At 41.9% G+C, this 22,114-nt stretch overlaps 2 protein-coding genes across 2 annotated transcripts; both read left to right on the forward strand.

The window, feature by feature from the left end:
• The first annotated feature begins 17,495 nt into the window (after window positions 1-17,495).
• Window positions 17,496-18,869, forward strand: LOC141651306 (protein RRP6-like 1). The gene has a single exon (XM_074459025.1). The coding sequence runs from the start codon at window positions 17,496-17,498 to the stop codon at window positions 18,867-18,869; it is 1,374 nt and encodes a 457-aa protein (XP_074315126.1).
• Window positions 18,870-19,838: 969 nt separating this feature from the next.
• Window positions 19,839-21,454, forward strand: LOC141651308 (protein FAR1-RELATED SEQUENCE 5-like). Its single transcript, XM_074459026.1, has 3 exons — window positions 19,839-20,034; window positions 20,211-20,655; window positions 20,968-21,454. Exons 1-3 carry the CDS (start codon window positions 19,839-19,841, stop codon window positions 21,452-21,454), a joined length of 1,128 nt encoding a protein of 375 aa, XP_074315127.1.
• Window positions 21,455-22,114: the final 660 nt, after the last annotated feature.

Consider the following 22,114-nt stretch of genomic DNA (forward strand, 5'->3'; position numbering starts at 1 on the left):
TTTCGTTTGTTTGTTAATTCTTCATCGTGATAGCATATAATTCACATGTATATTATAATCATCATCATTAATATGTTTTAAATCATCACAAATCCGACTTAAATCCCTTATAATCCAATATTTGTGGGTTTTCGTCAATTAAATTCAATTCCGGGTTATAGAGATTCAATTCATCAATATTGGGTTTCTGAAATTCGTCTTTGATATCATCTGTCCTTTGTCATATTTATCACATATTCGTCATTAATCCATCGTGTTTAACTTAATCCATTGATTTAATTTAGCTTGTTAATATCTTTCACTCCTGTAATTAATCCATCTTATATTAATTCGTTTAATTCCGTCTTATTCATGTTTTATCGTTTTCATGACCCATTCATATGTAAATAACCTACTAATCACTTCCATCCGAGTAAATAATTTTAATCAATCATTAAATTCACCAACGAATACTAACAACGCGCAATTCCGGCTTCACAGCCAGAATTCGATCCAGAACGAGACGCAAAGATTCTGGCCGCGCCTTATTCAAAGGACGCAGCTCTGCTGCGCCTGTTCCGGGTTGAATTCTGTCCCTGAACTCCGTTTTTGCCTTGACCTAGTTTAATTAGCATACGTATAATTAACTATTAACCGTAATATCACCTTCTGTTCTGTTCGTAATTCTTTCTTTTATCCTTTTTCTCAAATTATCCGTTTTAAAGGTATTTTCGACATAAATCGCCTAATCCGATGTAATTATTGTAATTTTCTTTATTGTATCTATCATTATTTCTTTTACCATTTGTATGTTTTCTCATGTAATTGAACACTAAATCCTACTTCGACATTAATTGTATGCTAATTACGTTTCACCGACTTAGTCTAATTCTCACATGCTAGGATTAAAACTTGGATGTTGCATTGCATGCATATAGCCGACGATATATCAAGTACGAATAACTTCCCTAATCATTAGTAGAGGCCGCTATCGAGGCGTGCGGGATTAGGTGTTCGATCAAAAGAGCTTCCTAATATGTACCTCACCCTTACTCCAGGATATCCGTGAACACCCGTGTTCATTGGCATCCACGAGAGTCATTCTAGACATAGAATGCTAAGGGTAACGATTGCTTAGTGTTCATGTCTCTACTTTGTGTCTTGACATGACACGAGGTATTCGAACGGTTCCAATTTCCCATAAAAATTGATGGCGACTCCATACAAAAATGCAAACGCTTGTTTCTCTTTTCCTCCCAAGCGCCCCCGTGGGCCCCCGCTGTCCACAGTTTGGCGACTCTGCTGGGGACGATACACTTACGTGTAGCAAGGGTGAAACTTGAACAAGGTTAGGGAATAGTTTGTACAAGACAATTGTCGGTTTTCATAACTCGGTCTTCCTAGACCGTTTGATTCGGCCTTCCTAGGCCCAACCCAACCCATTCGACCAATCGTCCCGTCTAAACGGTCCTAATTCTTATTTGGGCCTAAGGATGGATAGCGATTGACGTCATCCATACCATGATGCTTACTCTTGTTTGTACCAAGGGCCTTCACTACTTGAGGAAATGGACTAGGAATCAGCCTTACTCTTGTTTGGTACGAGCCTCTCCACAGACTTCGGGTTTGATGGTTCGGTATGGCAACCCACCCTTTAAACCAAAACCCTTTTAAATGCACTCAGCATCCCGTTATAATGCTTGTATAAATGTTTGTACCTTACGTGATCACCACTTCTAAACAAAACCATGACGATCTTTCAAAAATCAAAACCCATTTTCAACCAAAATTTCGAAATAGGCTTTCAATTAGCGCAAAATCCGGTCAAAACTCTGTCCGTTTGTCATGTCAAAATTCAGGCCACAAGCCCATTTCAAAACCTCACTTCGAGTCCACTCCTACAACAACACTATAGTTGACTAGGACACACATTTTTAAAAACCTTGTCTTTCTTCAAAGCTCACTCAACACAAGTGGCACACACCCACTTCACGAGTCAAAACATTTCTTTTTTAAGCGAGTGTGTTAGAATGGTCAATCGTGTTTTGATTCGTCGCCGATCTCTTATCCAGATTTCAAGATGCCTGGATCCAGCGAAACAAACCTCCGCCAACTTCAAGATGGTAATGATCGAATCCTAGCCGGCTAGCCCAAATGCAAGTCACCCAAGACCAAGTCTATGACCGCCTTGAGCTCATCGAAGGCCGTATCTATACCGTAGAGGGAAGGTTGCCTCCTCATGAAAGTGAAGTAATAGGTGACTCTGATAATGAATCTAAGGATGAAAATCCTCTCATGGGGATGACTGTAGCTGAGAAAAGACTCCAATACTTAGAGGAGCAATTGATGTACCTTAAGGGGGATGACATTTATAGGGAGAATAATCGCAAGTATGAGGCCGTCAATTCCAAATTGCCAACTAACTTCAATATGACGGATATCCCTAAATTCAAGGGACACGAGAACCCTTTGAACCACATCCGTGCCTTCAAGGATTACATGTCTATCAAAGGCATCAAACCCGAGATGTTCTTAAGGATCTTTCCTTCATCTCTTGACACCATCCCGAAGCAATGGTTCTACTCCTTGGATCACAAGAAGGTCGCTACTTGGGAAGATGCCGCAATCGAGTTCTCTAAACAATATGCGGATAATGTCGAGATCCAAGTAAACATGCGTACTCTAGAGGTTCTTACCCAAAATGACAAAGAAGGATTCACCGACTTCCTAAGTAGGTGGAGGAAGACTAGCACCCGACTAGTTGAACGCCCGGATGAAGCTACCCTTGTGGAGAAGTTTGTGGATAATCTCAAACCCATCTATGCCAATCATTTGAGATACCAAAACATCAAAACTTTCAAGGACTTAACCGTACTAGGGAAAAGGATTGAAGATGACATCCGTAAAGGACTCTTGTCCAAAACAGTAGGTCGAGGATATCAAGGGTCCACAAGTCGTTCATACGGCTCTACTAGCAAGACCGATGAAGTTAACCTTCTCGAGCCATCCAAGAAAAGCACCCCACTAAGGAAATTCGCAAATCTTGGGGACACTTACTCCAACGCTCTAAAAAGGTTAATGAAGCAAGGTAAACTCCAACCCATCGGACCTACTCCCGAACCAGAAAGGAAGTCCAAATTCTGGGACGAGTATTCGTACTGCGAATACCATAGGGGCAAGGGACACGACACAGAAAAATGCTACAAGTTGAAAAACGTGCTTCAAGACATGATTGAAGATGGTTGACTACCAATACCACCAGGAGGTAAGCCCAACTACACTGAGAATCCTCTTGGAGTTCTGGTGATTACAAGTGACGAATCTACCTTAGATTGCTCGCATCTCATCTCCCCGAAAGAAGAGGTCATTAATGGGATATGGACGGATAGTGAGGAGGACGTCTATCTCCAAGATCTTCCCTTAATCAAAAGCGCTGAAAGCATCATAGATGAGATCATTGCCACGCTTGGGAGTGCAGAAACCAACGCAAGACAGCAGAAAGGATGGAGAAAATCAATCAAATGGACCAACCATCAAGGAAGACTCTTCAAGCTCACCACTGGAGAAGGAGAGATGTTCAAAGGAGAACCAGAAGACGATGAGTTCGAGTCGGAGTCGGAGTCAGAGTCAGAGTCTAGAGAAGTCATTAGAGAGTCTACTCCTGTCGTCATCCCCACTCCCTTTGTTTCTCCTAGCTTAGCCTCAAGTAGTCACATTAGTTCGGGAAATGCCCCAACCACTGTCCCTTTGCCGCCACTGACCATGGATCAGTTGGCTTCTTTGTTTCAACTTTACTCAAATTTTAATATGAATAAATCAGGTTCTGCTTACTCTTTGTGTTATCTTGAGTGCAATTCTGTTTACGATGATACCGAGGATGACCAAGACCGGACTTGATCGAAATACCTCCTACGTAGCCAAAGAAATACTACAGGAAGGGGAAGGGGGACCAGTAATAGAGGACACCGAACCCATCAATGTAGGAACCGAACTAGAACCCCAAGAACTTAGGATAGGGACTACCTTGAGCTCTACCGAAAGGGCCGATTTCATAGACCTCCTAAATGAATTCAAAGACGTTTTCGCTTGGTCCTACAAAGACATGCCAGGGATCGACAGGGATATCGCCGAACATAGGATTCCGATTAAGCCAGGTTTCAAACCTGTAAAACAGAAGCTTCGACGAATGAGAACAGAATGGGCTCTAAAGATTAAGGAAGAAGTTGACAAACAATTCAAAGCCGGGTTCATCAAAGTTTCCGAGTATTCTGACTGGGTAGCTAACATAGTACCCGTACCCAAAAAGGATGGGAGAATCCGTGTTTGTGTTGACTTTAGGGACTTAAACAAAGCAAGTCCAAAAGATGACTTCCCTCTACCTCACATCGACATATTGGTGGACAATACTGCAGACTACGCGTTACTATCCTTCATGGATGGGTATGCGGGTTATAATCAAATCAAAATGGCCATGGAAGATATGCATAAGACCGCCTTTGTCACCCAATGGGGAACTTATTGTTATACGATAATGCCGTTTGGATTGATCAACGCCGGAGCTACATATCAACGCACCGCAACTACACTCCTACATGACATGATGCACAAAGAAGTTGAGGTATACGTAGATGACATGATTGTCAAATCCAAGGAAAGAGAGGGACATATTGCGAACCTTCGCAAGTTCTTCGCAAGGCTACGAAAGTACAACATGAGGCTCAATCCTCAGAAATGCACATTCGGGGTAACATCTGGCAAACTCCTGGGATACGTTTTTAGCCAACGAGGTATAGAAATAGATCCTTCCAAAATCAAAGCTCTGATCGAAATGCCACAACCTCACACAGAAAAAGAAGTCAGAGGATTCCTGGGAAAAGTACAATATATAAGTCGATTCATATCGAAACTTACGATGATTTGTGAGCCTATCTTCAAGAAGCTCAAGAAAACAGACCACACCATGTGGGATGATGATTGTCAAAAGGCATTTAACCGGATCAAGGAGATATTGGCTAAACCACCAGTGCTCATGCCACCACAACAAGATCAACCTCTTGGTTTATATCTCACAGTAACCGAAACAGCCATGGGTGCCATGCTGGCTCAAACTGTAGGAAGTGAAGAAAGAGCTATCTACTATCTTAGTAAGAAGTTCTTGGGGTACGAGTGCAAATACTCAAAACTCGAAAAGACATGCCTCGCTCTTGTGTGGGCAACAAAGAAGCTACGCCATTACATGCTTAGCTACTCCGTCAAAATATACTCCAAAATGGATCCAGTCAAATACCTCTTCGAGAAACCCGTCCTCAACGGACGTCTAGCAAGATGGGCCCTGATGCTCTCAGAATTCGACCTCAAATACGTGCCACTGAAAGTTATAAAAGGTCGCGCCGTCGCCGAATTTTTCGCAGAAAATCTTATCAATGACGCACAAACAATAGATACTTGGTCATTTCCAGACGAGGATATACTCCAAACTGATGTAGACTCCTGGGACCTATACTTTGATGGAGCATCGAACTTAAGAGGATTCGGAATAAGAGTGTTGCTCATTTCTCCTGAAGGCGAGCATACACCAATTGCTGTCAAACTCGACTTCGAGGTGACAAACAATGCTGTAGAATACGAAGCTTGTCTCGTTGGACTACAAGCGGCAGTGAGCTTAGGCATTAAAAACCTCCGAGTACATGGGGATTCATCACTGATCATCAACCAAGTTACAGGATCTTGGAAAATCCGAAGCGAAAGCCTCGCACCTTATCAGGCTAGAATAGACCAAGTCGCTCAATTCTTTGATCACGTAACCTACCTACACCTACCTCGGGAAGAAAATCAATTTGCAGACGCTCTTGCGAAACTTGCATCTCTGATTAATATGCCGGATCACATGATGGAAATGCCTTTGTGCATCGAACGACGGTCGGTCGAGCGGCTTATGTCCACCAAATCACCGATGAAGAAGAGATCGCGCAGGAACACTGGTTCCAAGCAATCCTGAATTTTAAGCTTAATGGTACCTATCCACCGGATATGGACAAGAGGGGACAACGTGCTATACGCCTACTAGCTTCCCAATACGTTCTCATGAAAGGAAAATTATACAAAAGAACACCTCTTGGTGTAATCCTACGTTGCCTTGATCATTCACAGGCACGAAAGGTGATGGAAGAAGTCCACGATGGAGAATGCGGTCCTCACATGAGTGGGCCTATGATGGCAAAGAAAATCACCCGTCTGGGGTATTATTGGACCACAATGGAATCCGATTGCATCAAATACGTAAGACATTGCCACAATTGCCAAATCTTCGGGAATGTACAACATGTCCCTCCTTCATTACTTAATACAATGACATCCCCTTGGCCATTTTCTGCATGGGGAATTGACATAATCGGGAAGATAACCCCAGCCGGAACAGGAGGTCACTGTTTCATTCTAGTAGCAATCGACTATTTCACCAGATGGGTGGAAGCGGCTTCCTACACTAGTCTTACAGCTAAAAATGTGGCAAAGTTCATACAAAACAACATCATCTGTCGATATGGTTGCCCACACGAAATCATTAGTGATAATGGATCACACTTCCAAGCTGAGACCGACCAATTGCTAGCCAAATACAAGGTTAAGCATCACCACTCTTCGCCATATAGGCCACAGACTAACGGCGCGGTAGAGGCGGCAAACAAGAATGTTGTCACGATTCTCAAGAAAATGATTGACAACTATAGAGATTGGCCAAGCAAGATACCCTTTGCTTTGTGGGGGTATCGTACATCTGTTAGGACGCCCACTGGGGCTACTCCTTTCTATTTGACATACGGCATGGAAGTTGTACAACCAGTCGAGCTAGAAATACCATCCTTGCGTATTTTACTAGAAAGTCAAATCCCGGAAGCCGATTGGAAGAAGGATAGATATGAAGAACTCATCCTCCTAGATGAACGTAGGCTACGCGCCTTACATAATGTACAAACATATCAAGCACGTATCAAACGAGCTTTCAACAAAAGGGTTAGGCCAAGAAACATCAAAGAGGGAGACTTAGTGCTCAAATCGGTTAGAGCTCTTTTACCTGTTGACCCACGAGGAAAATTCAAACCTAATTGGGCCGGACCATTTCTAGTCAAATCCATACTCCCAGGGGGTGCGGTTAGAATCACAGACCTAGATGGGAATGAGTTTTCGAACCCAACAAACCTTGACCAACTAAAACGATACTATGCCTAGAATAGGAACAAAAACGCGCCTCGCGTAACCCCACGTGTCGCTCTTGTGGCACTAAATAAACGGCCCCTGGCCAAGCTGAAATAAGCTAATGTCACTGTGCTCTTGCATTTTGACAAATTTGTCATCCTCGTATCATCAAATAAACTAAATTCGCACCTTCAGAGTAAGCAAAAGCTCATGCTTATTTTCTCAGTTTATTACAAGCTCTTGCTTAGAACAATTATTCTTTTACATTTACTCGAACTACGCGCAAGGGTTTGATTTCATTTTTTTAAGTGAATACGTAGGCAATCCTTCACAGGATTCAACCCGTTATATTTAAAATGTAAATAGAAGGACATTTGCATTGCATTTGAAATTCGAAAAGAATAATAAATAGAAAATCACAACGGTTTCATAACCATTTAACCTTTTTATTTCATTCATTTTCTGATAATAATAGTACGTTACATAATAAAAAATAGAATAGGCTAGGATTCTAAAAACCCCACCTTTTTTATTACAACAACAAATAATAATAATAATCAAATAATAAATAAAGACTCGGGCTATTCTTCCATCTTCCCCTTGCCCTTGTCGTTCTTGTCATATTTCTTGTCACGACCTCGAGCCGGACGCTCTTGCGCCACTTCAGACCTAATCACCAACGGTCTTTCTCGAGGCCTAGACTTTCCATTCTTGTCAATCACCATTTCCGCGACAGGAGTAGTCTTTGGTTTCTTCGAAGGATGAACAACTTGAAACCCGGCTTCTTCTTCTCCCTCTATCAGGTGCTTCTCTTTCTCTTTCTCTACCTCGCGCACCTTGTAGTCAACGGGCTCGCGCTTCCTCAGTCTCTCGCGCTCTTCCGGAGTAGTAGCCTTTCTCCATCTCAGATAAGAATCCGACACCCACAAGGCATTGGCAGAGAAATTCAAGAACCACATGTTTCTTTGGGTCCATTTAATGGCCCACTCTCTTCGGCTCTCTGTAGTAAGCGCCATAGCAGTCTGCGGGACGGTGTCAAGCCTCGGGATCGTCTGTTTCAGCCCAACTTGTCTCATCAGCCTTTCCGGGAAGATGCACACCATAAACTCCAATCCAGGAATGCGCACGGACCTAGTGGGATCCAAAGAAGACACTCCAGTGACGGATTTGAGGTGCCACCACGGTACGACCCACCTAATCAACGGGCCATTGTCGCTCTTCAGCTTGTTCTTCCAATAATCACAGACCCGAGTGAAGTCCACCATGTACAACCTCGTCCTCATCGCAATCGAGCGTGCATGATAGGAAAGCACATGAACTGGGGGCTCGATCAATCGGAGCCGTTCCATAAGCCAAACCTACCAAAAGCGGGTATTAGACATCATAAAAACGGAAAAAAAAAAAAAAAAAAAAAAAAAAAAAAAAAAACGTCTTTTACCTGCAGAAGGACGGGGCTTCCCAAATACGGTAGATCGCGGTTGGATTTCCTACTATCCAAGCCCAAAATAATCTCTCCTAATCATAAGCAAGCGGGCTCTGCGCCTCTCCATCCGCTCAACAAGGCCCAAGACGGGGATCACCTCTCAAGTCTTCATCAACATGCCCTTGGAAGACATACACATGCAACAAGCAAAAGCCAAATGCCCTCCGCCTAGCAACATGAGAAACGGTGGGGTCGGCCCTGTTGATGAATCGATCTATGAAGTCCAACATTCTCACGCCTTTCGAGGTAACTAGACGATCCACCTCAAATCTAGTCAATCCAAGCTAGTCTCTAAATTTGCTCTTGTACCCTTGCGAAGTAGAAGGAATGGCGGGCAAGTGTTCAGGATCCCATCCACCAATAGCAGCAATTTCTTCAGGAAATGGGCAAATATCACCTCCAGGGAACGCAAAAACATGGTAATTCGGGTCCCAATAGTCAAGGCAAGCATCCAAGAACGGTTTAACAACCTTGATGAGTTTTAAACTCAACAAAGACCCAAAATTATAAGCACCCATATCATGCTTCTCCATATTCGAAAATTCGTTGGTCCATTCCTTCAAGCGGATCTCCAAAGTATTCATGATGAAAAATTTCTTTTGAGAATTTTATGTAAGTAGACGAAGAAGAGACGGAAGAATTATGTGAATAAAAGCTCCGTCGACGTCTCTATTTATACTAATTTCAGTTTCCAAAAATCCATCAGAGCAGAACACCTTGAACAGCAAAGACGGCCACTGCGCCTCTTCAAAGGGACGCAGCTCATGCCGCGCCTCTTCCTCGCCTTCACTTCGTGATTTTCGCGTTGGATCTTTCCTAATTCCATGACGAATAATTTCCTATTCCTACGGGTTATTATTTTGGTAAATACGAGAAAATTACCATGTTTCAGGTTTCCTAATTTCGCGGGCATGTATTTCGAGGCGACGTCGACATTTTCGCCATTTTATCACACTTGTATATTTTCATTTTAGGAAGCAGTTTTCATTTTAATTCATCATTTTAGAGAGTAATTTTCGTTTTAATATTTCTCATTTAATTCATTTTACCGAATCTCAACATTTCTATATTAATTTCAATTTCTTAATTTCATTTCTACATTTCTAACTTATAGATTTCTTCTTTTTTTTCTTTTTTAGGGGGTAACCCTCCCTACCGTCCGGTCATTTCCGGCAAAAATTTTGCATTTTTGCATCCTTTTGAGTCACTCGTTTTGCGCTAATTAAGGCCATATGTATATATAAATGTATGCTTTGCGTGTTTTCTATGTAAATTTCGGCAGCATGACGGCGTAAACCGTCATCTACCAAACCTGTTCAAAACTAACCTGCAGATACAAGCAACACAACCCAACAGCAAAGGCACTCAGGCCGTCGTATATACACCAAACAAAGGAAATGTACAACAAACTGGGGGCTCGAGCCCCAAACAAAGTCCAAAAATGTTCAAAATCAATGTCCAAATGTACAAATGTACAAAATACGTCAAACAGCTACACAAAACTACTGTTGGGCGCCCTCCAACTCTGCAACTCTTGCCGCAAGAACGGCGATCTCGGCGTCCCGAACCTCGAGCTCCCTCGACAAGCGAGCTGTCTCCTCCCGAGACTGGGTCAACTCTCGCTCCAGCTCGCGGTCACCATGTAAACAATAAATTGGCTCATGTCAATCGATTCAAGCAAAATCGGAAAATCAAAAATCAAAAATGAAATAGGCGTAAGGTTCATACCTGACGACCTCGACCGCCGACAAGTGCCTCGACGGCAGTAGCTCGCAGCCGGTTGGCCACCCTCCATAGCGCCACGAACCGAGACGGCGCAACCTGCATTTTCAAAAAGAAATTCTCAACAATTGAACAAACTCAATCAAATGTGTTCTTACACAAAAGTTATACAAGTTAGAGGCTCACCCTCCGAATCAGATGCTGCCAATCGTCCAGGCCAGCATCCGTCACAGCTACGTCAAAGTCACGCAACTCGGAGATCGTCGTCCTCCCGGTCGCGTCAGTGTACTCGAGGGTCTCGGGGTACTCTGGGGGCTCGATGCCCGCCGCCTCGACCTCCTACAAAGTCAAATGGTTCTCACTAATCGATGATCTTTCATCATAATTCTCAAAATCAAATCAAGAGGAAAAATAAAAGATGCTCACCACTACCGGCCAGTACGCCAACCTCCCGTAGAGGAACACCGAGTAGTCCTCGCCAGGAGTAGTCCTCGCCAACCTCCCGTAGATGCTCACCACTGGCACCAGCCAAGTCCGCCTCCCTCTCAGCCTCAGAAGGCTCCCTAAACATCGTCCTGGGAGGATCGACGAGAACCGTCAACACGTCCCGAAAACACTGACGAGCCAAGCGCTCGCCCAAGTACCACACAGGACCCATCGACGTCCTCAACAGCAGTCGGCTCGAGCTCCTAGGCCGAAGGACCTCAGCCACGAAAGGAGGCGCTCCAGCGTACTCCGCCCAAGCTCTGGGCACCCACTGTGACAAGATAAAAAAGGATCATTCCTATGATCAATTAAAAGTAAATATAAGAAGCACGAGTGAATATAAGTGAGATACTCACGTTGTCTAGCTGAAGAGCGTTCACGTCCCGCCGGTAGACGTTGTGAGAAGAACGCTTGCTCTTCGTCCCCAAGACATCACCTAATCCTCACCACGGGATAGGCCTTCTCCAGCCGGCTCCGTCTTCTTGGGCGCGAGGCTCGGGAAGTAGGAGTACACCCACGCCTGTAAAGCAGAATAATCAATGACGATCTTTCGTGATTTGATAAAGAAAGGAATTTACTTTGGTCTAAAGGAAGGTTCATACCTCCAGCAGTAGTCCAGGCCGACAAAGCACCAAGAGAAGTCCCCTTCTCCATCAACCTCCCAGACGAACCATGGCCCTCATGAAGCGGATGAGGACCGCGAAACCAAGAAAGTGACCCGGTCCCAACGCCCTAGGGAACTCAAAGGTCGAAAGGAAGGGAAGAAGCTTCGTCGACAGCCTCTCGCCCTTGTCTCGGAGGTAAATCGAAGACGAAACCACCGAGCCACAAACGAGCCCTCTCGCTCACCTGTACAGGAGGAGGAGCCGTCTCCCTCCCGTCAATCGTCGTCACCGCCGGGTCTTTCCCGCAAAGTAGTCTCGAACGTAGGAACTGGGTATCAAACCCTAAGATCAGAACAGCCTTCGGCGACAAGTTCCAGCCGATCAATCTCCTCTCCTCGGCCGAGTCCACCCTCATGGCAGTCTCTGGCCACTCCACCTCCTTGGTCCCGCACGACAGACCAGAAATTATGCCGTAGTCCTCCAGAGTGACTCTCACCTCACCGAAAGGCATGTGGAACGTGGAAGTCGTATCCCAGAATCGGTCCAAGAAAGCGCGGACCAGGCTAAGGTTAGCCCGCAGCTTCCTCTTCGCGATGTCCCTCCAGACCTACACCAAAGGACCGAACGCTCCACACTCGATCATGGCCCGCTCCTCCGCCGACAGCCGCTCGTAGTGCTCCATCGCTGTCGTGTAACTCGAGAACAACCTGATGTTCCCGGCCTCCTATTGTGACTTGAAACAAAAGCTATCTTTAGTTTTGAATAAAATTTGAAAGGAATTTGAACAAATGAATGAAAGAGGATGAGTAATGAGTAGTGAATTCCTATTTACCAAACTCTTCACCGTCCTGTAGGACAGGTGACCCTCTGCAGCCCACAGCAGGTGCCTGCTCTCCCAAGTCTCAGCCCACGCAGGAGCTCCTCTCAGCTGACGACCTCCTCGTCCGACGTTGGCCCGTCTCGGGGCCTCCTCCTCCTCAACAGCCTCCTCCTCGTGAACCTCGTCCCCAGCAGCCATCACCGCGGCGGTGAAGGCCTGCTCCAAAGCCTCCTCGACAGTAGCAACGTCTATCTCCATGGGAGCTCTACCAGAAGTAGAAGCCTCATCACCTGCAACATTAAAGCAAGTTTAGGCCGCGTCACGTGACGACAAGCCTTGGTTAAGGGATTTTCGAGCCTTCGGAAGCCCTGAAATCGCTCTTTTCTTGCCATCCTTGGCCATATTCCCACCAACCCGATCACTCATGTGGTAATTTAGGTCAAGTCAAGCCTAATTTGAAGCCTAGTCTCGGGTTCGAGTCGAAATTTCGGCAGCATTTCGTTATAACGGCGATTATGCCCTAGAAAAGTGTCCTGGAAAAGCTGTCACAAACCAAAATTACGAGATGGTAGAAAGTTTACCCATCATTCAAGGATCCCAAATATCAAGTTTTGTCGCAAATGGGCAATCCTAAGGCTATTTTCGAAGCAATTTACGGTTTAGCTGTGAAACCGTCTCAAATCTCACTCAAAGGCTCAAAACTCAACAAAAAATCCGAGACAAATACATGGTTATGTTCCTAATATTACCTACTATCCATTTCTAATGTCAATTTGACAAGGCAAATGCGTTTGGGGGAAAAGCCCCAAAATTTCGATCAAATGGGTCATAAACCCTAATTTTTTCGGCTCAAAATTGAGTAAATGTAGACGATTAATGCAAGAATGAGACACATACCTTGATTAGTCATGATTAATGAAAGCTTTTGGATCAAACCTTGGCGGAAATGGTGAAGATTTGAGAGAGAAATTGTGTGATTTGTGTTTCGAAATAATGAACATAAACCTCTGATTATCGCGTTTTTACGCAGAAATAACACTTTGGGGGAATAGACGCAGCAGGCGCTGCGCCTCTTCCAAGAGGCGCAGCTCTTGCTGCGCCCCTTCTTTGTGTTCCCTCCATACGGATTTTCAAAAATTCGTTATGAATTCGTTATTTGTGGGCCCATCTTTGGTGCGCCTCTTCCCCGATGCTATTTTATTCTTTTGGTCCGTTTGACGATTTTCTTTCGTTCCGGCCCGCATTTCCAAGCCAGCAGCAGACTGTCGCATGTTATTTATTCCTTCCAAAACCTTTTGCTTGTCGCAACGAGCATGTATTCCTTCACAGAATTCGACACACCTTCATTATGTCTCCAGCGAGAGTAAGCGGATACACTTTACCTCTCATGACAAGAAGAATAATTCCCAATCATGTCTCCAGCGAGAGTAAGCGGACGTACTGTCCCTCTCAAGACGTGAGGATTAACATCTACCTAAGCAGATTTCCCCTCAGCAGTTCCCTTTGTGTCTCGCTACTCGCAATTATTTCTCGAAGACTACCCAAGCAGTTTTCTCTCGCAGACTCCCTTTGTGTCCCGCTACTCACAATATTTCGTGTTTCCCCGCGGAGTTCGACAAGGGAGTCGTTCTCCAGAAGTTCCCAAACCAATAGAGTTCCTATACCCAAGTTTTGGTTACCCTTAAGTTGAATTTATATTTGGCCTCCTTCCCGTCAATGCTTTCCTTTAGGGCCCCATACCTTAGCACAATCCTTATATATCTTTTAGGTCTTAACCTTAGCTCCTATGCACCCCAGAAGCATCTCGAGAAGAAGTCTCAGGTATGATCTCTTCTTATGGCTGGCGAGCTTCCTTACGTAGTCTAATGGACTTTAAACGACCCTCCCCGATAGTCGACAGACTCTAAAATGTTCCCGACGACAGGTCCTTGGTTCAGACCCCTTGAGCCGCCTCGCGTCGCCATAGTCGTCAGGTTGTAATCTTCGATTGACCTGATGGCTATACTTTGACTTTCGCCTTGTCCAAGCCTCGGTCAAAGTGGGGGCTCAGAGATACCTCATTTTCGCACCTCTCGCAAACCACCCGGTGATGATTGGGCCGCATGTTTGGTACGCGGAACGATTTGTGACAATTCGTAAGATTATCGTCAAGTGATTGCTCAAATATTAATGTCTACTTCTTAGTTGTCATCTACGTGCCGATACGGTCGTTTTGACAGTAATTAGAGTACATTTGGAGTCCGGGCCTAAAACCGTCTCTATTTTCTGATGACCGTTAAATCCCGAGTCAGAATGTTCTGGAATGTTCCGGATATTTCTATTCCATATTTCACAATCTTTATCTTTTGGTAAACAATTTCCCGTAATATTCACATAAGATATTAAGGAAAACCGAATTATTTCCGTCCTACCATAACTCAAACACGGAAATCTTTCTTCCGCAGGAGGAAACCCCTTGGGAACAGATGCAGCAGGTGTTGCGCCTCTTCCAAGAGACGCAGCGATTTTCTGCGCCTCTTCCCAGTGCCCTTTCTCGCGTATTTCTCGTATCTTTTTCATATCTTTCCGAGATTCACTTCCAAAGAGTCTCCGAAACCCTAATTCCTCCACGTGATTAGTATAAATAGGAGCCTTCGCTCCTCATATTTCTCACGCGAGTGTCCGCCCTTCTCTTCTCCCTTTTCATTCTAGACTTTGTTCTTACTTTTTGGCGTCTACGTGCTTGAACATTCGACCATGTAAGCTCGGATCCTTCTGAGTACCAGCCTCGTTTGCATGACCGACCAATTTGACCAACTCCACATCAATCAACTTAATTAACTTAATCGTTTTCCTCTTACGAGGGCACTTTCTTTGCATTCGCGTCGAGCATCACTAATCGATATCTTAGTCCTTCTCGTTTCGTCAACATGTAAGTCTGAGGGTGTAATCTCTTTTTTATTTATTGTATTTTAATTATTGTATCATCAATTGTAAGGTTTATGTCGAAAATACCATTAAAACCGATTTCTAAAACCATGCTTTAAAACCTCTTTTTACGGATTTCCAGTAGATAACCGTCGAGAAAGGACGCAAAGAATCGCGCGCTTCTTGAAGGAGCGCAGCACCGCCGCGCCTCTTCGTGAGGCTGGCGCAGTTCCTGCTTCCTTTCTTCTTCGTTCGTCCTCTGTAATTCGTCGTGTCTATTTGTTTTCGTTTGTTTGTTAATTCTTCATCGTGATAGCATATAATTCACATGTATATTATAATCATCATCATTAATATGTTTTAAATCATCACAAATCCGACTTAAATCCCTTATAATCCAATATTTGCGGGTTTTCGTCAATTAAATTCAATTCCGGGTTATAGAGATTCAATTCATCAATATTGGGTTTCTGAAATTCGTCTTTGATATAGTTTTCATCTGTCCTTTGTCATATTTATCACATATTCGTCATTAATCCATCGTGTTTAACTTAATCCATTGATTTAATTTAGCTTGTTAATATCTTTCACTTCTGTAATTAATCCATCTTATATTAATTCGTTTAATTCCGTCTTATTCATGTTTTATCGTTTTCATGACCCATTCATATGTAAATAACCTACTAATCACTTCCATCCGAGTAAATAATTTTAATCAATCATTAAATTCACCAACGAATACTAACAACGCGCAATTCCGGCTTCACAGCCAGAATTGATCCAGAACAGACGCAAAGATCATCTGCTGCGCCTATTCAAAGGACGGCTCTCTCGCGCTGTTCGGTTTAATTCTGTCCCTGAACTCCGTTTTTGCTTTGACCTAGTTTAATTAGCATACGTATAATTAACTATTAACCGTAATATCACCTTCCGCTCATTACATTCGTAATTCTTTCTTTTATCCTTTTTCTCAAATTATCCGTTTTAAAGGTATTTTCGACATAAATCGCCTAATCCGATGTAATTATTGTAATTTTCTTTATTGTATCTATCATTATTTCTTTTACCATTTGTATGTTTTCTCATGTAATTGAACACTAAATCCTACTTCGACATTAATTGTATGCTAATTACGTGTCAACCGACTTAGTATTAATTCTCACATGCTAGGATCAAAACTTGGATGTTGCATTGCATGCATATAGCCGACGATATATCAAGTACGAATAACTTCCCTAATCATTATTAGAGGCCGCTATCGAGGCGGGCGGGATTAGGTGTTCGATCAAAAGAGCTTCCTAATACGTACCCCCACCTCTTACTCCAGATATCTGTGAACACTCGTGTTCATTGGCATCCACGAGAGTCATTCTAGACATAGAATACTAAGGGTAACGATTGCTTAGTATTCATGTCTCTACTTTGTGTCTTGACATGACACGAGGTATTCGAACGGTTCCAATTTCCCATAAAAATTGGTGGCGACTCCATACAAAAATGCAAACGCTTGTTTCTCTTTTCCTCCCAAGCGCCCCCGTGGGCCCCCGCTGTCCACAAGTGTCCTCCACAATAAGTGCGTTTACATATTAAATCTCGTAAAACGAATATCAGGGATTTATATTATTTATATGTCAGCTGATCATCGTTAATCGGTAATGATTGGCTCACTAGAGTTTAACATTATTGTCGTGTGACGGCGGTGATCAGCTGATCTCTCACACCTATAGGATGATGCCCAAATTGGAAACATTAATTATTTGTATGAGATACGATATAATTAATTCCTTATATTAATCGATTTTTAATAAGTCGTGTGAATGTATTATTTGATGACGGGTTACGAACTCAGCTTCCAATCATCTGTTTTTTATCCGTTATGAAAGGTATTTTAATCAAAATCAAATTAAATAATTGAGACAGATGTGTAATTACCACAATACCCTATTGACCTTGTAATAATACCTGGAGGTTGAAATAACGGAAAGATTAATCGGCAAAACTTTCCAAAAAAAATTTAAAAATAGCGGAATACTCAAATTAACACGCATTTACAGCAGTATTGCAAGTTATGGTTTACTCGATGTGATTTTGGAAAGTACTTGAGCATTACGTTTTTAACTCTAACCTCACTCTTCAACCACACTATATAATCCCCATGTATCCCCAACATATTTCCATCTGAAATTATTACTTCTCTGTTGATAAAAAATAGTTCCAATTCCCTTCAAAAATAAAATAAAAATAGTCCCAGTTACTCGAAAAACTAAAATTGTTGGTGATTTTAATTACAGTTTGAATCATGACTATTCCGTTCCATGTTCCCAATTTATCAAAACCCCAAATTGAATACAATTTCCATTTCCATATTGATAATCTTAAGCCCTTTTCTCACACTCTTCTACCCGTTTCCCGTGACGGGTCAAGACCCATCCATCCTGTCGAAGTTTTCGACCCTCTTGATTTCATTACTTGCCCCGATTCTGAATTCGACTCGATTATTAGCCCACCATTGCCTATGGAGTCTACTCCTTTGAAGCTCGTTGATACCGTGGAAGACTTGGGTTACTTGGCCTCCAAGTTGAGTCGAGTTGATGTGTTTGCGGTGGATTTGGAACATAATTCATATCGTTCTTACCAAGGTATGACTTGCCTAATGCAAATTTCGACCCGGTTTGAGGATTTTATTGTGGACACACTAAAACTCCGACAACATATGGGTGAATACTTGCGGGACATATTTATGGACCCGACTAAGAAGAAGGTGATACATGGGTCCGATAACGATATTATGTGGTTACAACGTGATTTTAGTATTTATGTAGTGAATCTATTTGATACAATGAGATCATCACAAGTTTTACAATTGGAAAGGAATTCACTTGCGTTCTTACTTAAGTACTATTGTGGTATTGAGTCTAATAAGGAGTATCAATCGTCGGATTGGCGTATCCGACCCCTTCCCGTCGACATGTTAAAATACGCTAGAGAAGACACACATTATCTCTTGTTCATATATGATTCGATGAGGAAGGAACTAGGTTCGATTGGGTCCGACCCGCTGATGATAGAGGTTTACAAGAGAAGCTACGATGTTTGTAAGAGATTGTATTGTGTGGAGGTCTTTGATAGGGAGACATCATACTTGTCTTTGTACGGGTTGTCGGATGCGTGTCTCGACGAGGAACAATTGGGGCTCGTAGCGGGTTTGTATGAATGGAGGGATAAAGTGAGTAGGAAGGAGGATGAGAGTTGTTGGTATGTTCTGCCAAATAAGATGATCTTGGAGATTGCTAAAAGAAAGCCAATTAATAAGCATGAGTTGCTAGAGATTGTGGGATACAGTAAGGAGTACGTTTTAAGGGATGTTGACTTTATTATTGACTTTATATGGAGGTCAACTCAGGTCAATCTTCATAAGTTTAAGGTTGTAGCAAGGCTTCTTAAACAAAAAGTCAATCCAAGTGTAATTGTTTCTACTATTCAAGGGTGGAGGAAGATACGAGCACGGGAACAACATGTCTTTCCGGCATCCATGCCTCGGCTTCAATATGCTAATTCTGCTCCTCTGGCTCAACTATTCTCTTATGCTGCTCGTCGCCCTTGTGTGTATCCGTATCGAGTTCCCTCTGTTGCTGCTTATGTAAATGCCCCATTTGTGGTTCACTGCTTATAAATGATTAAATGAACATGGGCCGATGTAGGTTCACTGATTACAAATAATGTAGCTGATTGTAGTTCATTCATTGTTTTGTTGATGAACATAACCATTATTATTATTATTGTTTATTGATTCAATCTTCTGCATTTGCTTTTTTATATTTTGTTTCATTGCTCTTCTATTTCATTTATGAATTTGGTACAAGAATAGATTATACTGGATTCTATAACACAATTGAGAGAAATATCTCCATTAACTATTACGGAATAACATAAATTGTTCATATAATAGTGTAACCACAAATGCCGAGGTTTTAACCAACGCCGGAGAGTTAATCGAGAGCCAGAGAGGTAAAATATAATCCCTCTATGGCTCCATCTCATTTATTATTTGTTTAATGTTTTTATTATTGTTAAAATGTATTTTAATCAAAGGCAATAAATGATTGAGACGGACGGAATAAATTTGTTTGTTCTATCCTATAATGTATATTCAATGGTGTACTGAGTTGTGACTATGTACTATGTCAAAGATGTTAGGAGTACATGGCGTGTACAAGGCCTTGGTACACGGGCCAATCAGCGCTCGCCACGTGTAAAGGTGAGTCAAAGATTCTTTTTTTGTTTGGAGGGAAAGTTGGAGGGAAAAATGGGAGGGATTATTTGGGTTTGGGCGGGATTAGTATTGGGAATAACCCCAAGATTAATTAACACTTATTTTAATCTAATCTCCATAATTAACAACACTTATTTTAATCTAATCTTTATAATTAACAACACTTATTTTTAATCTAATCTTTATAATTAACAACACTTATTTTTAATCTAATCTTTTTAATTGACACTTTATCTCTCTTATTATTTTCATTACTTAAATACAGTAACTTATACTAGAACAAAAAAAAATACAGTGATTAAACCTTATTTTTTAATACTCGTTGAACATCTACACCAAAAAAAAAAAACTCGTTCAGCATTTGATTAAATGGCGCTTGATTTTGATCTCAATAACTTGTATGAAGAAGGTGAATGTTCACGAGCAGCAGAAACAAAAGGCAACGGTGAAGCAGAATATAATGGCGATGTTGATTTAATGAAAGAGTATGGCGACGGTCCAGTGGACGATGATGACACCGTCGTTACTGCTGCTGAGAACGACAACATTGTTGACCCTGTTGTAGGTTTGGCTTACAAGTCATCGAAGAACTCAGACTTTCGCCCATTCATACGCATATAAGAAGGGGTTTTCATGGTACATTCGCACTAATAAACTCTTTAAAAAGTACAAGGAAGACGGTGTTTCAAAAAAAGGTTCCTTTAAGAATGAACCGCGGTATCATATGTATGAAAGATTAAGGCTTTGGTGTGGTCATCTTTGCTAAAACCAAGGATGCCCGCAATGTTTACATTGAGTCCCGTTATTTCGACGATGAAGACGTAGTGAAGATAACGCAATGCCATTTAGAGCACAACCATGAGATGGATCCTAAGAAAAGCCGGTTATTTGTTGGGTTTAGACATATAAATGACTACTTCAAAAAGAGGATGATGATCAATGATGCTGCTGGTATTTCAATATTAAATAATTACAAGTCGTTGGTCTTGGAGGGGGGAGGTCATGAGAACCTTGGCTTTAAGTTTAGTGATAGTCGAAACGCCATCAATCAAGAACGAAGACGTAGCGTCATAGATGGCGATACTAAAGAATTGAAGGCATATTTTGAGAAGATGAAAGAGGAGGATCCTAATTATTTCTATGCAATTGAGCTCGATGATTTTGGGGCTCCAATGAATGTTTTTTGGTGTGATTCACGCTGCCGAGCTATGTTTAAATCGTACGGAGACGTTGTGTCGTACGATACAACTATCTTGACGAATATGTAAGGCGTTATATCTCAATTTATCTGTGTTAAAATGTTATTTTGATTAATCGTATTTGTTTGTTTTGTTATGTAAGAGTACCGTGCTTCAAGAATTCATAAAATTAAAATTAAAATTACCAATTTAATTGTACTATAGAAATTATTCTGATTACTGATTTTATTTGTTTGGTTCTGTAAGTATAAGTTTTGTAGTATATCATTAATCTGATAGAGTAAATCATGGTGTTACAGGTATCGCATGCCTTTTTCCCCTTTCATAGGGGTGAATCAACATGGGAATTCAATTGCTTTTGCTTGTGCTTTGGTTACGCGTGATTATGAAGAAAGTTTTGAGTGGGTTTTTGCCAAGTTTTTAGAATGCATGGGTAAAGCTCCATCAGTTATATTGACAGACCAGGAAAGAGCAATTGGTAATGCAATTAAAAAAATCTTCCCAAACACTCACCACAGGCTCTGCCTTTGGCACATATTGAAAAATGCTGGTAAAAATCTGGGAAAACATCCACTTTGGAACGATATCTCAAGTGACCTTAATTTAGCAGTTCACGACAGTTTGGAGGTGCATGATTTTGAGATAGCAGGGAAGGAAATGGTTCGTAAATATGGTATTGAAAAATGTTCGTGGGTGATGGAGTCGTATTTGATCAGGGAGAGTTGGGTCCCCGTGATATTGGCGTGGGATATTTTTGTCCGGGATGTCGTCGACGCAGAGGAGTGAGCAACAAAACCGGTTTTTCAAAACTTATGTCAATGGGAGGACTACTTTAAGTCGGTTTGCCTTAAAATTGAGGAAGCCTTGAAATTGAAAGTGGAGGAGGAGACCGCGAACAATCACGATTGCACAGAGAAATCGTATAAGATTGAGTGCAACTTACTTGTTGAGCAGGTTTTCCATAAATTGTATACTAAGAAGATATATAAGTTGGTACTGTTGGGAAATGTGTCCTCAACAATAGTGCGATCACATGATTTAAATATCATTATTAAATCTCATTTTAAGAATACATGTGGGATGTAATATTTTACAGTCAACTGGTCCACACATATCGGTAATGATTGGTTGACTAGAGTTTGACATTACTGTAAATGCACGACGGTGGTGATCGTTGATCCCCTTAGGTCATACCTATAGGGAAATACTCTTAATTGATTATTTAATTAATCGTATACCGATACGAGTTAATTAAATTGCTTAAAATTGACGGATAATTTTGTGAGTATAATTTACGTATCTTATTGAAAATATGATTAAATGAGACACGGTCTAAGTAATCGAATTATTTTATTACTTAGATGAAATTATTGTTTACAAAAACAATTGAATCGGGATGAATAAATTATTATAAATTACAGAATGTTGTAATTTATAATTCGGAAA

Source organism: Silene latifolia, chromosome 4 (genome assembly GCF_048544455.1).
Source record: "Silene latifolia isolate original U9 population chromosome 4, ASM4854445v1, whole genome shotgun sequence".
Classification (NCBI taxonomy): domain Eukaryota; kingdom Viridiplantae; phylum Streptophyta; class Magnoliopsida; order Caryophyllales; family Caryophyllaceae; genus Silene; species Silene latifolia.

Bases quoted from the DNA above. Each gene is read 5' to 3' on its own strand.
- LOC141651308 (XM_074459026.1), top strand. From the start codon at position 19,839: ATGGCGCTTGATTTTGATCTCAATAACTTGTATGAAGAAGGTGAATGT. The intron at 20,035-20,210 runs GTTTGGCTTACA...TGAAAGATTAAG, and splicing joins CATTGTTGACCCTGTTGTAG to GCTTTGGTGTGGTCATCTTT. The intron at 20,656-20,967 runs GTGTGATTCACG...ATGGTGTTACAG, and splicing joins GCTCCAATGAATGTTTTTTG to GTATCGCATGCCTTTTTCCC.
- LOC141651306 (XM_074459025.1), top strand. From the start codon at position 17,496: ATGACTATTCCGTTCCATGTTCCCAATTTATCAAAACCCCAAATTGAA.